Source organism: Megachile rotundata, chromosome 1 (assembly GCF_050947335.1).
Source record: "Megachile rotundata isolate GNS110a chromosome 1, iyMegRotu1, whole genome shotgun sequence".
NCBI lineage: Eukaryota > Metazoa > Arthropoda > Insecta > Hymenoptera > Megachilidae > Megachile > Megachile rotundata.
The window spans coordinates 25,472,559-25,493,419 of NC_134983.1; the positions used below are offsets into that span (position 1 = coordinate 25,472,559).

Consider the following 20,861-nt stretch of genomic DNA (forward strand, 5'->3'; position numbering starts at 1 on the left):
AGCCATCTGCCGACGCTGAGCCTCTGTCTCCCGGAGCCGCCTTTTCAGGCTTTCCAGCTCCTCGTCCCTACTCTCCGGATCCCTTGTTCCGGCCCCTTCTGGCCTCTTGGCCAATTCGGCCGAGTACGCCTCAATGGTGTTGGAGGCGACCCGTAGGGTCCGAACGCTAGTGCCCTTCAGGTTTTGTGAGCACTTAGCCACCCTTCTTATTAGTTCGGCGTTCTTCAACACCTCAGCGACCAGATCGGCCGAGGGTAGCCGCTTCGCCTCCCTCGAGAGATCCTCCACCTCAGGCAGAGGCATGCTTCCCCTGCTGGGTCCCGGTGCCGGGAGCCTCTCATCGAACACCTGCAGCTCTCTGTCCAGGAGCAAGGACTGTCTCTTCGCTTCGTTGAGACGTTCCTGGGCCTGGGCCAGGTTCACGTACTCCCCCGTGGTAGGGGGTCTTCCTCTCCTCTCAATCCGGGCCTCGGTCTGCTTCCAATCCACCGATATAACCGAGGAGTCGGAACCCGAATCCCCCTCTTCATCCACGATCCTGCGCCCCCGCGCGGCGCGCGCCGTGGTTTTTCGGGCGACCGGCTCTTTCACGCCGTCCCCGACTCTTAGCGCGGACCTCTCCCGCGCACCTCTCTCCATCCTGCGGCTGCTCTCCCTGGCACGCCTCGTTGTCCTCCACTCCGATCCCGATGACTCTTCGCCCGAGTTGCGGGGGGTGCTCTCCGCGGTTGGGGGCTCCTGTGCTGTGCCCGCCTGCACTTCTATCTTGGGCAGGGACACACTCCTGACTATCTTCACTGGCGTTTTTAGAACGTCAGTGCAGCGAACTATCGGCAGATTGGTCGGCACCGCCGCAAACCTCCCCTTGTTCTCCGCCTCTCTCCTCTTCTCCTCGCTTCGCTCGTTTTTTTGGCCGTTTTTTGAGCTGTCGGCCGCAGCTGAGTTTTTGGTAAAGGAAGAACAATTCATACTTGATCCCACGAGAGGGGTCGGAAGGGAAGTCGCCCCGGGCAGAGCCGCCATACCCGGGGAAGCCGTTGAATACTCGGGGGGGCCGGCAGGTACCCCCGAGGGAACCGTTCGAGACCGCCCTGTTTTACGCCTGGGCGGCCACGCAATTCTCGGCACGGTTGCCTGTACACCTTAATTTCAGGCGTCCTCACTCGCCCCCGCCGCCCCCGTTTTCACCACTCAGCTTGAGCCTTGCCGGCTTGGGAGGCCCTACCAGGGTCCGGAGACCCCGCCGGCATCGCCTCGCGCTTCATCGGGCCTACTTGAAGACGACGGGAGCACCCCTTTTATGCGGACTCATACCGCAAGGCAGGGGATACCGTGGCCGTATTCCGCCCCGCGAACCACACAGCGGATTTTTTATAGAGGTTTACTCCTCGCGAGCCAGCCGGTTAAGGCAAGCTCCCCGTTCCTGCAAAACATGACTACAGGCTTACGGTGTGAGCATAGGCCCCCCACTGGGGACCCGCCGTTCTCCCGTTAGCATAGAGGCCCTCGGCCTTGGGTAGCCAATCACCGAAGCGATCGACTACCGAAGGCGCAGTTCCTCTATCCCAGCGAACACCACGTGGAGGTGGGAGATCCGACTTGTGCCACCCCAGCACCAGTTCGTCCGCCCCGCCAACCTTTTTTTTTTTTTTTTTTTTTTTTTACGAGGGGAAATCTTCATAGACACCCCCACTCCTCGGGGGAGGAGCGGGGGTAGTGTGAGATTCCTACTCACTAAAACCCCTCGGTGGTTCCCACCCCGTCGGTATGGACGACCGAGGCGATCATTATCTACCTGCAACCTCGGCCGTCCCCGCTGGCGCAGAAGGCGCCTCGCCTCGAAACTATTCTGGAATAATTCCCACCCCTGTGCCTAGTGCACCGAGTCGGCCACGGAACCACGCCGCAGCCGACTCGCCCCCAGCCGCTTTGGTTGGGGCCCCGAGCCCCCGCTCGGAACCCCTGCGGCCCTGACGGGCACCAGCCAGCCACAGCTGGACTGGTACCCGCCAGACACTCCCCGAATGGTGTAATCCCGGTGGATTACACCTTCTTGTCCCTCCTGGGACGGCCGCGACCAGCGTTCTTCTTCCTCGGGTCCTTTCGTGGCTGGACCATCCTTGCCTTCGCGCGTCGTGGTTTGGGGGCGCACCCGCGAGCCCCCAGGCGGTGGTCCGCCGGCCGGTCTAGGTCGCGGCAGAGCGGGCATTCCAACTTCCCGGCGTTGCAATTTTTTGCCACATGGCCATCTTCCCCGCACTTATAGCACAGGCGGGACCTGTCTTCTTCGCGGCTGCATTGCGCCGCTGCGTGCCCCCGATGTAGGCATTTAAAACAATGCATCGGTCTATGCGCGAGGACCACCACTCTCGCGTGGGTCCAACCGACCCTGACCTGGCCCACCGCCTCGATCTTGCGGCCCACCTCCAGGGAACACTTCATCCACAGTGTCGCCAGGCTCCTGGGCGTCCGCCTGATGGGCCCGACCTGGATTTCCTCAGGCGAGCATCCGCCTATCTCGGCTAAGGCCTCTTGAACTCCCTCGCTGGTAGCCGCGTCGTCCAACCCCAGGACCCTCATTTCCACCGTCCTCGTGGGCTGGTGGAAACGGACATCCGTGCCCTCAAATGCCGGCTTCAGCCGGCGGAGCAACTCTGCCACCTTTTCGCGACCACCGGGGCCCGGGACTCCCAGGATGAGGCCCCCGGTGGCGGACTTCTTCACTTTCAGCTCCTCGATCCCGATCTGCTGGATCTCAGCGGTTGGCACTGTCGCCATCGCCTTCTTCATCGCCTCGGTGTACGTTGACTTCCCACCTGGCAGGACCGTCAACGTGAGAGCGGCCATGGGCGGGGCCCTCGGCACCTGCACCTTTTTGGGTGCAGCCTTCCTCCTTTGAGGCGCCTTTTTGGTCGCAGCTGCGGATGGAGCAGGTCCACATGCTGCAGACGCCGTTTGATTGTTCCTCTCGGCCCTTTTGGCTTTCCGGCCGACCACCTTAGCCCAGGTCTCCGGGGCCGGAGGGGCTCTTGCCGTTGTTGGCGGCTCTTCCTGCATCTCTCGTCGTTGAGCAGGTGCTGGATCCCTCTCTCCTCTTCGTCCCCGTGAGGGGACCTCACGCGGGCACGTGGTCTCCTGGTTTCGACCGCGTCGCACTTCCTCTGCGAGCCCCGTTACCGTAGCGGCCAAACCGGCGATCAGGCTCGACATGTGCTCCATTTCAGCCCTCCAGGGCTGTTCTACAACCCTTTGCTCCACTTGAGTGGGAGCAGGTTGTTCGTCTCCCCCGCCGCGTGGGCTCGGCGGTGTTGGTGGGGGTGGGGATGGCGCGTCCACCTCCGTCGCCCTTCTCTTCAACGTATCCTCCCCATTAGGTGGAGAGGGCGGGCTAGCCCTCCTCTTACGTGGAGGGGTCTCCGACTCCATCGGGCGGGATGGAGAGGGGGGGCAGAAAACTGGAGTGGCCCTCTCCATTATCTCCCTGCGAAGATGCGCCAATTCCTCCCGCATCTCATCGGTTTCCTTGCGGAGTTTCTCCATGTCTCTCTGGAGACAAATCTTCTCGGCGTTGGCAGCCGCCAGCTCTCCTCTGAGGTCTTCCACCTGTTGGGTTTCATTGCCCTCCGAGTGGGGCCTCTTGCCCAACTCCACCGCATAGGCCTCAATGGAGTTCGCGGACACTCTCAGGTCCCTGACGGACGTCCCTTTAAGATTTCGGGACGCAGCCGCTACCCGTCGAACGTGGTCCGCGTACCGGAGGATCTCTGCCGCCAGATCCGCAGTCGGCAGGCTTCTCGCTTCCCTCCTGATGTCGTAGGGGTCAGGAAGCGGTCGTGAGCCCCTGCACGGCTGTGGGACTTCCGTGCTGGGGTCCAGGGCCTGCTTCTCCTTCAGGAGCTTGATCTCCTCGCGGAGCGCTTGGTTGTGGCGCTCCTTTGCCGCGGCGAGACCCACGTACTCTCCAGTACTAGGTGGGCGGCCTCTCCTCTCCACTCGTGGCGATGCGCTCCTATCGGTCCATTCCACGTCTATAGACACCTCAGAGACGTCAGAGTCGCTGTCATCGTCAATGACGGGCATACTTCTAGACGCCGATCTTCGTTTGGGGGCGGGGGGAACCGCGAAAGTTCCCAAGGACCCTGATGGCCCGGCCTCCATACGCTCCCTCTTCTCGGCCTGTGTTCTCCTGGCCTGGATGTCCTTATCATTATACGGCTCTGAGTCCGTAGTGCAGGGAGTTTGCCCTGCACTACTTCCGCATCCGTCGCCTGGGGCGATCTTGTCAATGACGTCCCTAGTGCGGCTAAGCCGGCCGAAGGACGGTGCCGGCGTGCTGCACCTGACCACCGGTATCGACACCACCGATGTCAGGAGTTTCTCTGCCCCCTTATTCCGTTTCTCCTCTTCCAAGCCGCTCTTCCCTGGTTGGCCGGTTTTAACGTTGCCGGCCCCAACGGTTGAAAGATGTTTTGAATTCTCCATATGCGTCCCACGAGAATGGTCGGAAATAATGTCACCCCGGGCAGAGCCGCCATACCCGGGGAAGCCTAGCTACTCGGGGGGATCGGCAGGTGCCCCCGAGGGAACCGTTAGAGACTGCCCAGTTTAACGTCCCGGCAGCCATGCAACTCTCGGCACGGTTGCCTGCACACCTTAGTTTGGGACGACCCCCCGAACCCCAATCGCCCCCTTTTCGATCCTCCGTGCGAGCCTGTCCGGCATGGTAGTACCTGCCAGGGTCCGAAGACCCCGCCGACATAGCCTCGACACATCATCGGACCTACTTCAGGAGCGACCCCCTTTTATGAGGACTCATACCTCAGGCAGGGGATACCGTGGCCGTATTCCGCCCCGCGACCACACAGCGGATTTTTTATAGAGGTTTACTCCTCGCGAGCCAGCCGGTTAAGGCAAGCTCCCCGTTCCTGCAAAACATGACCACAGGCTTACGGTGTGAGCATAGGCCCCCCACTGGGGACCCGCCGTTCTCCCGTTAGCATAGAGGCCCTCGGCCTTGGATAGCCAACCACCGAAGTGATCGACTACCGAAGGCGCAGTTCCTCTATCCCAGCGAACACCACGTGGAGGTGGGAGATCCGACTTGTGCCACCCCGGCACCAGTTCGTCCGCCCGCCCCGCCAACCTAACCTAACCTTTTTTTTTTTTTTTTTTTACGAGGGGAAATCTTCGAAAGACGCCCCCACTCCCCGGGGGAGGAGCGGGGGTAGTGTGGGATTCGTACCCACTAAAACCCCTCGGTGGTGACCACCCCGACGGGTAGGTGAGCCACGGGATCCTCCTCCGGCTCCGCGACTCACCCCCGTTATGCGCGAAAGGCGCCCTTCTCGGAGGGGGAGAGGAGCTCCCCCTCAATCAAAACCCACCCCCGTTTTGAGCCGACCACGCCACCACGGTCGCCGTCGGCTCACCCCTCGGCCGCGTGCAATGGTGCCACGGGTCCCCCGACCCGTGACACCTGCGGCCATGGCAGACCCCGTCAAACGGGGCATTCGGGACCCCGGACGGAAGTCCGCCAAATCCCGGAAAAATATTGGGACGGAAGCTGTCGCCGGGGAGGACGACAGCCCCGTCACCCCATCTCACACACGCACACTATAAACAAAAACATAAATGAATATTAGCACGCACCACTCACACATTACACTATATTTTACAATATTCACACTCCTCACATATCCATTCGCACACGCACCCATTCATGCTCCACATTCACACAACATTCACTCCCGACCATTCTCTCCCACCCATTCAGACGATGCGGTCCGATGGACCGCGGGCGACGCGGGGAGGCCGCGCCGCCCCACTAACCTCAGGAGTCAGGCCGGGCAGCCGGACCCGAAATTCCCGGCCTGCGTCTCCTTCTACTCGCGACCTCCCCGCGCCGCTCCCTCTCTCGCTCCGCCTGCTCTTTGTGAGACATTACTGTCTCACAAAAAGCGGCCACTGCATTCCATGCACATTCACTCTTCAACATACTCTCCACAAGCGCACTCACACTCACGTCCACACCTACCTCGCACTGCAAGAAGTGCCGAGGCCATGCATACGCCGGACACTCGCCCAGCGTGTGCTGGGCGGTGTCCGTCACACCCACTCCGCACTCATAGCACCCCGGCGATTGCTCCCTACCGATCCAGCGCCGGTACCAACCGAAGCACCCGTGCCCGGTCAGCACCTGCGTGATCCGGAACGAGAGCCGCCCGTGACCACGATCCATCCACTGTTCGAGGCGTGGAAGGATCGCCCCGACCGCGCGCTTCTCCGCGGCCCCGCTGGCGATGAGCTCCGCGCGCCAGCGGGAGACAGCGTCACGGCGGGCCTGGAGCCTGACCTCTTCGACGCTTGGTTCCGGCGGGCCACCCCGAAGTTCCCCGTCCAGACGGAGGGCGCATCGGTGACGATACACCTCCGCCTCCACCTCCGCCTGGTACTTCCAGGGGATTACACCCGCCAGAACCATCGCCGACTCCCAGGAGATCGTGCGGTACCCCATAACCACCCTGGTCGCCAGCCGCCGTTCCACACGCCGCAGAACACCCTGCGCGTGACGACTGGCTCCCAGGTCGGCCGCCCAAACTGGGGCGCCGTACAGGGCCATACTCCGCACGACCCCCATGTAAAGCCGGCGAACCTTCTCGCTTGGTCCCCTCAGGTTGGGTAAAAGACGCGCCAACGCGTCCGCAACGCGGCCCAACCTGGGGGCCAGAGCGTCGAAGTGGCCATCGAAGCTCCAGTGGCTGTCCAGTCGGAGCCCGAGATATCTCATCTCGGACCCGATCTGGACCTCGACTCCGTTAACCCGGACCAGAGCTCCGGCCGGAGGTTTCCCCCCACGTGTGTGGCAGAAGGCCATCACCTCCGTTTTGTGGGGGGCCACCTCCAGCCCGAGCCCCCGGATGGCTGAAACAACCACCGAGGCTCCCAACTCGGCGAGACGGCTGGTCCTACCCCAGTCGAGCCCCGTTGCCAAAATGTGCGTATCGTCGGCAAAGCACGTAAGGTGCAGTCCCGGTGGCAACGGGGCCGACAAGACGGGGTCGTACCCCACGATCCACAGGAACGGGCCTAACCCCGATCCCTGAGGTACGCCCCGCCTTACACTCCACGATCTCTCCGTACCGGACCGATCGACACAATGTATCGTCCTCCCCCGGAGATAGTCCCCGATAATGGCCGCTATTACAGGAGGCACACTAAGCCTCTCCAATCCTTCTTCGATTACTCGGTGGGGCAGGGTGTTAAACGCATTAACAATATCGAGCGATATCCCTATCGCTACCCCGCCCCTGGACGTGGCCGACTCCGCGATCCTACGCACCCTTTGTATCGCGTCCACCGTGCTTCTTCCCCGGCGAAAACCAAACTGACTGTCGGCCACGTCCGGACCATCCCCGGAGAGGTGCGCAACAAGCCTGTTCGCGATCACCCGTTCAAAGATTTTGCCCACCACATCTAATAGGACGATCGGCCGGTACGACCCCGGTTCCCCGTCGGGCTTTCCCTCTTTCTTTAAAAGGACCAGCCGCCCCGCCTTCCATATCGTCGGGAATTTTCCTTCTCTGAGGCAGGCGCTGAAGAGGCTGGCTAACCTCTCTCCCAAATAAGGGAGCACCAAGGCCCAGACCCGGCCCGGTATGCCGTCAGGACCCGGAGCTGTATTCCGGGCACTTGCCCGTCTGACGGCATCGACGAGTTCCCCCTCGGAGACCCCCATATCGTCGGTCCACTGAAGGTGGGCCGGCGACCCGGAGCGCGTCGAGGGACTATCATCCCGCGGAAACAACGTTTCCACGACGCGCCCCAGTGTCTGGGGGTCAAGGCTCTCCGTTATCGGGGGGGCCCACGGTCTCAATTTCCCCATTACTAACTTATAAGGGCGCCCCCACCGATCCCGCTCCAGAGAGCCGAGGAACTCGTCCCAGGATCGGTCCTTGGACTCCCTGATGGCTGTCTGCACAGCGACCACCGCGTCACGGTAGTCGCTCCACAGAGCTTGCTCCGCCGCGGGGTCGCGGTTACGTCTCCGCCGGGCACGCAGGCACCGGCGGCGCTTCGGGAGACACGCCTCGCGAAGCGAAGCGATCTCCGGCGTCCACCAATACGCGCCCCGGCGGGGGCGAGGGGTGGCCCGTGGCATCCCCACACTGCAGATGTCTTGCACGGTGTCCCGGAACCACCTAGCCTCACCCTCGACGTCCGCGACCTGTCCGGCCGGAGAAGCCGGCCAGCTAGCCGCGACGGCAGCAGCCACCAACATATCTTTGTCCAGCCGCTTCAGCGCCCACCTCTTTGGTGGTGGGCGTCGGCCACGGCGACACGGGGTGTCGGAGGAGAAGTCGACCCTGATGTAGCGATGATCGCTCAGGGTCTCCACCTCCTCCACCACCCGCCAGCTCGCGACGTCGCGCGCAGCCGCAGGGGAAGCCCACGTGAGATCCACAATGGACTCCCCCTGGGGCCGCACGCACGTGCTCACTGAGCCCCTGTTCAAAAGCAGGAGCTCTCGTGCCGCCGCCCAATCGAGGGCCGCCTCTCCCCTCGCGTCGGTACCCGGGGACCCCCACTGCCTGGCCTTGGCATTGAAGTCCCCGAGCACCAACACGCGTTGGGTGGGACAACGCGACACTACTTGTCCCACCCGATCCAACATCTCCTCAAATTCTGCGAGGGGCCAACGAGGCGGGGCATAAACGCCCACCACCACCAATTCCCCCCACCGAACCGCGACGGCTCCCCTCCCCGCTGCGATTTTGGAGCAAGGCGGGGAGCCGGGTTGCCCACGGTAAACAACGGCGACCGTCGCGTCCCGTCCCTCCCCATCGGCAAACCAGTTCGCGTCCTCAGGAACGCGGTAAGGTTCTGCAACGACACCCAATCCGCAACCCCACTCGGCGAGGGTATGAAGCAGTAGGTCCTGCGCCCTCGCCGAGTGGTTCACATTTGCTTGGATTAGGGGGCTCAGTGGCCCCATCACTTCTCGGATTCATTCACCACCTCCATGGTGCTCTCTTCCGGCTGCGTTGTCTGCTGCTCTTTCGTCCTCTCTTCGGGCTGCGCCTGTGTCTTTTTCTTCTTCTTGGGTTCCGGGGCGCAGCCCGCTGCTCCTAGCCTGTGCGTGTCGGGCCTGCCTAGGTCGCTGCACAATGGGCACCTGATCTTATTAGTGCAGCTCGCTGCCTTGTGGCCCTCTGCTCCACATGCGTAGCACCGACCCGATCGATTTTCCTTCTCTGGACACTGTTGTGCTGTGTGTCCCTTGTGTAGGCACTTGAAACATCTCATCGAGCGGGCCTCCAGGATCTCGACCCTTGCAGAGGACCACCCGACACGCACTTTGCCTGCTTCCTCCACTTTCTTCAGGGCGGTTAGAGGGCAACGCACCCACACCGTCCCCATTCTGTTGGCCACGTGCTTAATTTCGCCAACCTTCAATTCACTGGCCTCGCAACCTCCTAATGCTGCCAGGGCCTCAGCTACGTCCTTTGGCGTGATGGACTCATCGAGGCCCAGTAGTCGCATTTCGCCCGTTTTGACAGGGCATGCGACTTTCACTTGTCCATCGTCGAACGTCTCCTTCAGCTTCTCAGCGAGCGCAGAGGCCTTCTTCCGGCCTTCCTCGCCTGGCACCCCGATCAGGATGCCGCCGGTGAAGGCCTTTCTCACCTTTATATCGGTGATGCCAATCTCTTGCAAGTTTACTGCCTGCCTGGCCCTCAGTAGTGTTTGGGCGTACGAAGTTTCGGCCCCAGGAGCCACCGTCAGAGTAACCGCTGCCATCCTCGGCGGCCTCGGCGCCGTCACCCTCTTCGGGGCTGAGTTGGTTTTCGGCGCAGCCTGCGCTGTCCTCTTCGCCGCCTGGTGGCGGCCGACGCCTGTCTTGGCGTTGGGTTGCTCCGCTTTCCTTGCCTCCTTCTTCGCCTTCCGGCCTAGGACCGTGGTCCATAGTTCGCCTGGAGGTGCGGCAGCGGTCGGGCGGGCAGCTGGTGCGACCGTGGTCGCAGCCGCTCTCCCGGCGGCCTCCGCGAATGTCCTCGCCCTCCTTGGCGCCGCCCGCGGTTGTGGCTTTGGCGGGACCTTCAGCTGGGCGTTCTTGCTGGTCGCCCTCTCCTTTGTCCTTCCCCTTAGTTCCGCAGATAATTCCTCAACTTTGCGCACTAGGTGCGCAACTACTGACTCGAGTCCGGTTGCAGGGGCTTCACCCTTTTCCGACCCCCGAGATTTGACTGTCTCCGGCTCTCTGCTCGGCGGCTTCCTCGCTTGTGATGCCTCTTCCGGCCTCACCTCCCGTTGCAGTGTCGGGACCGGGTCCCCCGTCGTCCCTTCTGTGACCGGCCGCACTTCCTCCGTCTCCATCGATGCTGGAGGATCGTCCATAGCCTCCGCCGGGCTAACGAGTTCCGGCGGAGGGCTATTGGTTTTCGCCACCATTCTCCTTTTGACGTCCTCCCGTTCTGATTCGGAGGACGACAATACTCTCCGGCGCGTTTTTCTTGCCGGCTCCAAACTTCGTTCAGCCGGAGGTGGCGCCCCCCCGGCCGGCGACTTCTTCAGGCGCTCCACCTCCAGGCGAAGCGCCGCCAAGTCTTGCGCCATCTTCCTTTGCTCTTCTTGAGCAGCTCTGAGTTGCCTCTTGAGCTGCTCATTTTCTTCGGCCTGAGCCGTGAGCGTGAGCGCCCCTGACGCTCGTGTTCTCGGGGGCTCCGTGGCAGTCTCCTCCGTCCTGTCTTCCCCAACGTCTCGCCGCTTCGCCAGCTCAGTCGTCAATCCTTCTATGTAATTTGTGGATATCCGTAACTGGCGGACGCTCGTCCCTTTTAAATTTGTCGAGCCTCTTGCGACTCGACGGATGAGGTCCGTGTACCTGATCAGCTCCGCCTGCAGGTCCACCGTCGTCAGGTGCCTCACCTCCCTCATTATGTCTTCCACCTCTGGGATGGGCTTGCTGCCCTTGCTCGGGCCCGGGACCGGCCTGGTCAAATCATAGGCCCCCAGTTCTTTGTGGAGCTCCAGCTCCGCTTTCTTCGCCTCGGCCCATCGCTCCTTGGCCTCGGCCAGGCGTACATATTCGCCGGTAGTTGGTGGCCGGCCCCTTCCACGTGAGCCCCTGCTATCTCCCCTTGACGGCAAGGTCTCCACCGAGATAATGGAGGAATCCGAGTCGGAATCCCCGTCCTCGTTTATAACCCGCCTCCTCGGAATGGGTCGCGCGGCCGGTATTGGCGGATCTTCTCCTTGGTCCGACCTCGGTGTGTCCCTTCCCGATGCACCGGCATCCGACGATGCCTTACATAGGCGCAGTGAACGCCTCGTCGTACGCCACTCCGTTTCCGATCCCGAGTCCCTCTCCCTCGCCGGTCCGGGCGCCTCTGAGCCGGTTGTCTTGCTCAGCTCTGTAGTATTGGCCGTTTTGGGCGGTGCCAATATATCCACACACCTCACCACCGGTAGGGATACTCCGGTGGTACCTTCCTTCCCGGTGTTCCGGGACCTCTCCTCTTGCTGCTCCTCTTTTGTTTGGATGGGTTTTGAGCTGCCCCCCACAGCTGTAATAGAAAAATCGAAACACTCCATAACTGTTCCCACGAGCGTGGTCGGAAGGAAGGTCGCCCCGGGCAGAGCCGCCTTACCCGGGGAAGCCGTTAAATACTCGGGGGGATCGGCAGGTACCCCCGAGGGAACCGTTCGAGACCGCCCTGTTTTACGCCTGGGCGGCCACGCAATTCTCGGCACGGTTGCCTGTACACCTTAATTTCAGGCGTCCTCACTCGCCCCCGCCGCCCCCGTTTTCACCCCTCAGCGTAAGCCTTGCCGGCTTGGGAGGCCCTACCAGGGTCCGAAGACCCCGCCGGCATCGCCTCACGCCTCACAGGGACTACTTAAAGACGACGGGAGCACCCCTTTTATGCGGACTCATACCGCAAGGCAGGGGATACCGTGGCCGTATTCCGCCCCGCGAACCACACAGCGGATTTTTTATAGAGGTTTACTCCTCGCGAGCCAGCCGGTTAAGGCAAGCTCCCCGTTCCTGCAAAACATGACTACAGGCTTACGGTGTGAGCATAGGCCCCCCACTGGGGACCCGCCGTTCTCCCGTTAGCATAGAGGCCCTTGGCCTTGGGTAGCCAATCACCGAAGCGATCGACTACCGAAGGCGCAGTTCCTCTATCCCAGCGAACACCACGTGGAGGTGGGAGATCCGACTTGTGCCACCCCGGCACCAGTTCGTCCGCCAACCTAACCTAACCTAACCTTTTTTTTTTTTTTTTTTTTTTTGAGTCAGGAAACCTTGCATAGGTTTCCCCGATCCTTCGGGGAAAGACCAGGGAATATGCCGGATTCTTACCGGCTAAAACCTGACTATGGAGCCTTCATCGCGAGTTGATCGGGTGAAGGGACCGAAACGCACACCCTCCACCCGTCCCCGCTACGTGCCATACTGCACCCTTCTTCTGAGCGGAGGTTAAGCCTCCTCTCCATGTGTAGCGGGGATGTTCCCCAGAAGTTACTCCCGAGAACACCCCACCCATCGCCCATTTTTGAGCCGTTGACACCTCCATGTTTGCCAACGTCTCACCCCTCGGCCGCGTGCAATGAGCCTTGGAAACCCCGTCCAAGGCCAGTGCGGCCGTGCGACCCCCGCGATGGAGACCGGCTCTCCCGAATGGGGTCGCAATCCCACGCGGTCAGCGCACGTGCGCCACTACGTCCTAGCTACGGGAAAAGGTGACTCCCCGGGGAGTCACGGGCGACGCGGTGAAGCCGCGCCGCCCCTTACCGTCAGCTATCTCCGGCTGGCCCGCGCGGAGCCGGTGTTACCGCGCGCGCCCTGCGTCCACCCACTCTCCCGGAGCGAACCGCCCTCGCGATCCGCCGAGCCCCTTGGCGTTCCCTAACGCGCTCCGCCGCCTCCTTCTTTGAGACAACCGTCTCGCAGAATTTGACGACGGCCTCCCACTTGTTGGCCGAGTCTAGCATGGCCCGGACGACCCCTCCCGGGGAGAGATCACCTCCCACCTCGCACTGGAGGAAGTGTCTCTCCCACGCGAACGCGGGACACTCGCTCAGCGTGTGCTGAGCGGTGTCCGGCCCTTCCCCGCAATGATAGCACTGCGGCGATGGTTCCCTACCCATCCGACACAGGTACTCGGCAAAACAACCATGCCCGGACAGCACCTGTGTGGTCCGGAACGTGAGCGCTCCGTGCCCACGATCCATCCACTTCTCCAACAGCGGAAGAATCGCCCCGACCGCTCGCTTGCCTACAGCGCCAGTGCGCAGGAGCTCGAGCCTCCACTGCCAAATAGCGTCACGGCGGGCCTGGAGCCGGGCCTCCTCAATGCTCGGGTCTGGCAGGTCCCCCCCATTAGTATCGGACGCGTTACGACCGCGCAGACGGCGCCTGAGATCGTAAATCCCCTCTTCGATTTGCGCTTGGTAGCGCCACGGCAAAACACCCGCCAAGACCATCGACGTCTCATAAGAGATCGTGCGGTAGCCCATCACAACCCTGATGGCCAGCCTCCGCTCGACCCTCCGCAGGACGACCAGTGAGTTCCCGCTGGCCATCAGGTCGGCAGCCCAAACTGGGGCGCCGTACAAGGCCATGCTCCGCACGACCCCCATGTAGAGCCTCCTCACGCTCTCGCTAGGACCCCTCAGGTTGGGTAAAAGACGCGCCAACGCGTCCGCTGTACGGCCCAACCTGGGGGCCAGAGCATTGAAATGGCCCTCGAAACTCCAGTGGGAGTCCAGCAGGAGGCCGAGATACCGCATCTCGGTCCCTATACGGACCTCCACTCCGTCTACCCGGACCACGGCTCCTTCCGGAGGCTTATCCCCACGGGGGTGGCAGAAGGCCATCGCCTCCGTCTTCCGGGGAGCCACCTCCAGTCCGAGCCGTCGGATGGCCGAGACAACCGCCGCAATTCCTACTTCTAAATTCCGGCTGGTCCTCCCCCAGTCGCGACCCACTGCCAGAATGTGGGTATCGTCCGCGAAGCAAGTCCCGAAAACGCCGTCTGGCAACGGAACCGTGAGCGCCGCGTTATATCCCACGAGCCACAGGTCCGGCCCCAGCGCCGCACCCTGTGGCACCCCGCGCTCGACTGTCCAAACGCGCGTTACCCCTTCTCGGTCTACGCATTCTACAGTCCTGCCCCGGAGATAGTCGGAGACTATGTCCCGGAGCTCCCCAGGAACGCAGTGTATAACCAGCCCCTCCTCTATCGCCCAGTAGGGAAGCGAGTTAAACGCATTCACGATGTCCAGCGATACGGCTATCGCCAGACCTCCCCGTGAGGTCGCGGCCTCCGCGATCGCCCGGACTCGCCTCACCGCGTCGACCGTGCTGCGTTCCTTCCTGAACCCGAACTGGCACGGTGCCAGGTCTGGGCCCACCCCGGATAGATGGGCCACCAACCTCTCCGCGATAACTCTTTCGAAGAGTTTCCCTATCTCGTCTAGGAGAACGATTGGCCTGTAGGACGACGGTTCGTCCTCGGGCCTTCCCGCCTTACGCAAGAGGACCAGCCTTCCCCGTTTCCAAATTCCCGGGAACGTTCCCTCCCTGAGGCACGCGGTGAAAAGTCGCGCCACCCTTTGACCGAGGTGAGGGAGCACCAAGGACAACACCCTGCTAGGTACGCCGTCAGGACCCGGAGCGGTACTCCGAGCCTTCACCCGTCTGACGGCGCGGACGAGATCCTCGACGGTTACCTCCACACCGTCGCTCCGCGGAAGGCGAAGCAACGGCCCGGTTCGCGTCGGATGTTCCTCGCGGGGGAACAGTGCCTCAACGACGCTCCCCAGGAATTGAGGATCAAGGGTCTCTGCCACCGGAGGGGCCCACGGACGAAGCTTCTCCATCACAAGCTTGTACGGCCGCCCCCAGCGATCGCGCTCCAGAGACCCAAGGAACTCGTCCCAGGCACGGTCCTTGGACTCTTTGATGGCCAGCTGCAATGCCATCACGCCCTCACGATACACTCCCCAGAGGTCTTGCTCCCTCTCGGGATCGCGGTTCCGTCTGCGTCGGGCGCGCTGATACCGGCGACGCAATGGCACACACGCTTTGCGAAGCTCCGCGATGTGCGGCGTCCACCAGTATGCCGCCCGACGTGGTCGAGGGGCGGCCCGGGGCATCGAGACATTACAAATGTCGTGCAATGTGTCCCGAAGCCACTCCGCCTCGCCCTGGACGTCCGCAACCGTCTGGTCCGGAGAAGCCGGCCAGCAAGCCGCGAGGGCAGCAGCCTCCGCTAAATCGCGGTCGAGTGCTCTTAACGCCCACCGACGGGGGCCCGAGCGCCCACCACCGCGGCGCCGGGTATCGGAGGAAATGTCGACGCGGACGTAGCGATGATCGCTCAGCGTCTCCACTCCCTCTTCCACCCGCCAGCTCGCAACGAGTCGCGCGGCCACAGGGGAGGCCCAGGTCAAATCTACGACCGACTCACCCTGAGGCCGCACGCAAGTGCTCACCGAACCCCTGTTTTGCAACAGGAGCCCATGCGCCGCGGCCCAAACAAGGACCGCCTCGCCCCTCGGATCAGTCGTCGAGCTACCCCACTCTACCGCGTGCGCGTTGAAATCCCCGAGGATCAATACGCCCCGCGATGGGCATGCTGAAACGATCGAACCCACCCTATCGAGAAATTCCTCGAACTGCTCCAAGGGCCAACGAGGCGGGGCATAGACGCCCACGACCGCCGTATCCCCCCATCGAACCAGTACTGCACCGCGACCGGCCGCCGACGCGGTGCACGTCGGGAAACCCTGGCGATTCCGCGCCACTATCGCGACCAAACCCTCCGCATCCCCAAACCAATCGTTCCTATCGACGGGAATCCGGTACGGGTCTACAACTACCCCTATCGACGCCTGCCACTCGTCGAGGGTGTGGATCAGGAGATCCTGTGCCCTCGCCGAGTGGTTTACGTTGGCTAGTATGAAGGGGCTCGACGGCCCCATTACTTACCGGTGACGTCGTCCGCTGCCTCCACAGCGCTGTCCTCTTCCGGCGTTGGTGTTGCCTCCCTCTCTTCGGCGGGTCCCTCGGGTTGTGGTCCCTCGCTGGTTGCTGGCTCTTCAGCAGCCATCTTCTTCACCGCAGGTGTTGGAGTGGATGCCTCTTCCTCGCTGTTGGGGGCTGGCTCCTTCCTCTTCCTGCTGGTGACCTCGGCGTCTTCTTTCTTCGCAGGTTCTGCCCGCGATTCCTTCTTCTTCTCCGTTGCCTTTGTGGGGGCCACGGAGATCTGGGAGCAATCCTTTGCCCCCAGACTGTGCTCGGCTGGGCGTCCGAGGCTGGCGCAGAGCGGACATCTTCGCTTGTTCACGCACTCGGCGGCGATATGTCCCGTGCCGCCGCACGCGTAACATAGACCGGACCGGTCCGGCCCGCCGCACTTCTGCCGGGTGTGTCCGGTTTGCAGGCACCGAAAACAGTGCTGCGGGCGCGGCTCAAGTACGTGCACCTTCGCCTGCGCCCAACCGACGCGCACCTTCCCGGCATCCCGGACTTTTTTGACGGCGGTCAGTGGGCAGCGCACCCAAGCTGACCCGAGTCCCGCCACTGTCTGACGCACTTTTCCGACGCGCACCTCACTCGCGTCGATCTGCGCCAGCTCCGCAACCGCGCGCGCGATTGTCTCTTCGGTCGCGGAGTCGTCCAGCCTGAGCAGCCGGAATTCGGCCATCTTCACCGGCCTCGCGACTCGAACGTCTGAGCCTGCGAAGACCGGCTTCAGCTCTTCGACAAGGGCCTGGGCCTTCTTCGCGGCCTCTTGTCCCGGGATGCCCAACAGGATCCCTCCCGTCTTCGTTCGGCTCAACTTGAATTGTTTGATGCCGAGTGCTTCAGGCTTGACCGCCTGAATGGCCTTCGTCAACGTCTCCTTGTACGTGGTCTTCCCATTGGGAGCGACCGTGAGGGTGACCGCCGCTGTTCGCGGTCCTTTCGGCATCTTGACTCTTTGAGTCGCCGGTCCCTTCACGTTGACGGGCTTCTTCTGCGTCTGAGCGCTGACCGCTGGCTTCTCTGCCTTCTTTGCGGCGCGCTTCTCTTTACGGCCCACCACTTTAGCCCACGTCTCCTGCGCGGCTGTGGTGGGCTGAGGCCTCTGGGAGGGATCCGCGCTCCTTGCTGCAATCCTCTCCTCTTCGCGGCTCTTCGTTGCCGTCTTCGTGTCCTCTTTGAGCACCCGCGCTGCTGGGGCCTTCTTCGCTCCAATCCGGAGCTCTTCGGCCAAGGACTCGAATCTCTTGTCGAGCTCCTTGGTCACTTCCTGTGCGACCGCTCTGATAAGGTCCCTGATTCCCATTCCCTGTAATGGGAGCTCAGGTACCGCGGGCTCGGTCGCCTGAGGGTGTGGCGGGCTCTCGAAGCCAATCGCCATTTCCTCTTCTGCTCGTCCACACTCGTCTTCGGCTCCTGCGAGTGTGGCTGGCGCCAAGGTCTTCACAGGGCTATCCACCCTTGGTCTCCTGGCATCCTCTACTTCGGTCGATGAGGAGATCATCCTGGCCCTCTTTCTCCTCATCGACAGGCAGATCGGTGTGTCCCCGGATCCGCTGGGGACGGTGCTCCTCGGTGTGGGGCTACGCCTCGGTCCCTCTTGTGCCTCTTCGAGCTTCCGCTGAAGGGCTGCGGTCCTCTCCTTCTCGGCTTGGAGAGCCGCACGGAGCTCGCGAGCTTCCTCTTCTGGAGCATTGGGGGAGGTCTCGTGCCTTCTCCCCAATTCCGTGGCGTACGCTTCCGCCGTGTTCGCGCATTCCCGTAATTTGCGCACGTACGTCCCCTTCAGGTTGGGCGATCTTCCGGCGACCATCCTGATATCCTCGGCGAGGACCAGGACCTGCGCAACCAGGTCACAGGAGGGTAGGTTTCTTGCCTCGTTGGCAACCTCCCTCACCTCGCGCAGGGGCAAACTCCCCTTGCTGGGTCTGGCTGCCTCGCGTATAGCCAGACCCTCCTCCTCAAGGGCCAGCTGCCGCAGTGCAGCTGCTTTCCGCTCGGCCACTGCTGCCTCCTCGGCCTGTAAAGCGATGGCCCTCTGCTTCTCGCGATTCAGTCGCGCGAGAGCATCCGCGACCCTTTTCTCCGCCGTATCCCCGGAGCTTACACCGGCCTTCCTGCCTTTGGTGCTGGATACAGCAGGCCTTCCTCTCTTCCGGAGGGAGATCTGGGACGCAGGGACTCCCTCGGTGGACACCGTCGAGGCCGATGAGTCCGACTCCGCGCCCTGGCCCTTGAGTCCTCTTCGTGGTTTTCTCCTCGGTGGGACCTTGGTCCATCCGTCCACGCTCGGCGAGCCTCGGCCCGACTCCCGATCCGACGCGGCGTGCAGCGACTCGGCGCTGCTGATCACCACCAGCGTCGGGCACTGTCCACCGATGGCGCTTGGGTCGACCGACGGCCTTGCCGTCGGCGCCAGTCCGGAAGCGCCTGCCCGCGTGACAATCGACGCATAAGTCGTCGCGGGCCCCGCCACGGCACTCACTCGCAGAGTGTCACTCGGGTTAACACTCGCACCGGCGAACCGGAAGACGCTCGGCGCGGCACTCACCGATGTGCTCGGCACGCCCATTCGCGTCACGCCCGACACCCCAGTAACCGCACTTGGGGTGAAAACATACGGCACTCCCGCAGTGTCCGTTCGCGCGACTGTAACGACCTGCGCTACCGCACTCGCGCAGGTAACGTTCGCGGCACTGGGCGCCATCCCCGTGATGGCACCCCCCGACGGCCTCGGCCCGACGCCCAAGGCAAAACGCGGCGCGAATCCCGGCGCGAAGTGCTGCCCCGACGATGCAGCCGCAGACCCGGGGACGAAAGGCGCTGTCTCCCCGAATGAGACAGCACGCACCACGGAGGTCGGGGCGACAGACGGTACTGTCGTCGCGACCCACGATGCCGGAATCGGCCCGACTCCTGTTTGCGGCCCGGCCACCGCCCCGAACACGACCGGCGTCTCACCGCACGAGACGGAACGCGTGGCGGGTGCAAGTCCCGACGAAGGCCCAGCGGTCGTGAACACCTCCGTGAGTTCCCGACGCGCGCCACCCGCCGCAGTACACGGCACTGATCTTCTTTTTGCCAGGGCCCTCTTCGGGGACCCGGCGACGCTGGCTGGAGCGGCGACCCTCCTAGCCTGCGCTTCCTCCATCTTCTCGAGCGTCACTCTCACCTTGTGGGTGACGCTCTTGTCTTCCAGGATGACCGGCTTTGCCTTCCGGGTCACCTCTGGACTCTTCTTCCGGGTTTCCGTCGCCGTCCTCACCGATCTTCGCAGGGAGGAACCCATCTCCGCTGCAGATCCGCTCTCATCCCCCTTCGCCATCTCATCAGAATTTTGTTTTGGTTTTTCTTCTGCCATATTAGAGGATAGGATTTCTTCGGGTTCGGCCATCATGGCACCCGCACCGCGGTGCGGGATCTTCCCCCGGTCTGAAACAGCCCTAGATAAGCGATGCCAAAGCCGATAAGCGGTTTGTCGGATGGTCGATCCTATTGGCATCGAGTGACTCTAATTAAAACGTTACGGGATAGGCCCGCGCCATGAGAGATGTTAAAGGTTTTACGTCACCCCTATCGAGTGAGCGACGCCGGATCCGAACCGACGCCTAACTCAAACCTCAGGCTAGACGTGTCAGGTCTTTGTATCCCTCCCTGACTTCGGGTATGGGGAACCAGCGACCAACCTGGATCCCCCATTCCCCCGCCCGAACACTGCCACTTCAACTCCCGGATTGGCTCCAGCCATCTACATGCGCCTCCTTCCCCCGACATGCTGGGTCAGGGCCTCTTTGCCTATCATGTAGGACTTACGGTTTGGCCATCTTAACCAGCAGCGGTCGATATCCGTCGACACACATAGACCCGGTCGGGAGGCTACTACTCCTCCCTTGGCTAGTCTCGCGGGAAATATCCATGACAGGTCGACCAAGGCTCAATCATACAGTGTTCAACACTAACATAGTCCCCCGTTCTCGGCCCGAGCCCGCCCGACATGGTTGTACCTGCCGAAGTCCGAAGACTTCGTCGGTATGGCCTCGCGCGTCATCGAACAAGTTCTTACGCCAGTGCGACACTCCCATTCACACACACATTCATACTTCGCCGTTCTCCCGTTAGCACAGAGGCACTCACCCTTGGGTAGCACCGAAGTACTACCGAAGAGCTTAGAGTGCCTCCGTCCCAGCAGACACCACGTGGAGGTGGGAGATCCGACTTGTGCCCCCCTGGCACCAGTTCGTCCGCCAACCTAACCTAACCTTTTTTTTTTTTTTTTTTTTTTTTTGAGTCAGGAAACCTTGCATAGGTTTCCCCGATCCTTCGGGGAGGGACCAGGGAATATGCCGGATTCTTACCGGCTAAAACCTGACTATGGAGCCTTCATCGCGAGTTGATCGGGTGAAGGGACCGAAACGCACACCCTCCACCCGTCCCCGCTACGTGCCATACTGCACCCTTCTTCTGAGCGGAGGTTAAGCCTCCTCTCCATGTGTAGCGGGGATGTTCCCCAGAAATTACTCCCGAAAACACCCCACCCATCGCCCATTTTGAGCCGTTGACACCTCCATGTTTGCCAACGTCTCACCCCTCGGCCGCGTGCAATGAGCCTTGGAAACCCCGTCCAAGGCCAGTGCGGCCGTGCGACCCCCGCGATGGAGACCGGCTCTCCCGAATGGGGTCGCAATCCCGCGCGATCAGCGCACGTGCGCCACTACGTCCTAGCTACGGGAAAAGGTGACTCCCCGGGGAGTCACGGGCGACGCGGTGAAGCCGCGCCGCCCCTTACCGTCAGCTATCTCCGGCTGGCCCGCGCGGAGCCGGTGTTACC

At 62.4% G+C, this 20,861-nt stretch overlaps 1 protein-coding gene across 1 annotated transcript; it reads right to left on the reverse strand.

The window, feature by feature from the left end:
• Positions 1–8,991: 8,991 nt before the first annotated feature.
• On the reverse strand, positions 8,992–15,990 carry LOC143264206 (uncharacterized). The gene is made up of 2 exons (XM_076530222.1): positions 13,029–15,990; positions 8,992–11,564 (listed from the first exon to the last, which is right to left on the reverse strand). Exons 1-2 carry the CDS (start codon positions 15,988–15,990, stop codon positions 8,992–8,994), a joined length of 5,535 nt encoding a protein of 1,844 aa, XP_076386337.1.
• Between the last annotated feature and the right edge of the window lie 4,871 nt (positions 15,991–20,861).

Excerpts from the sequence above, each read along its gene's own strand:
- LOC143264206 (XM_076530222.1), bottom strand. The coding sequence starts at position 15,990 with ATGGGGCCGTCGAGCCCCTTCATACTAGCCAACGTAAACCACTCGGCG. Across the intron at positions 11,565-13,028 it reads CCTCCAGTGCGAGGTGGGAG|CTGTGGGGGGCAGCTCAAAA; the intron begins GTGATCTCTCCC and ends TTTCTATTACAG.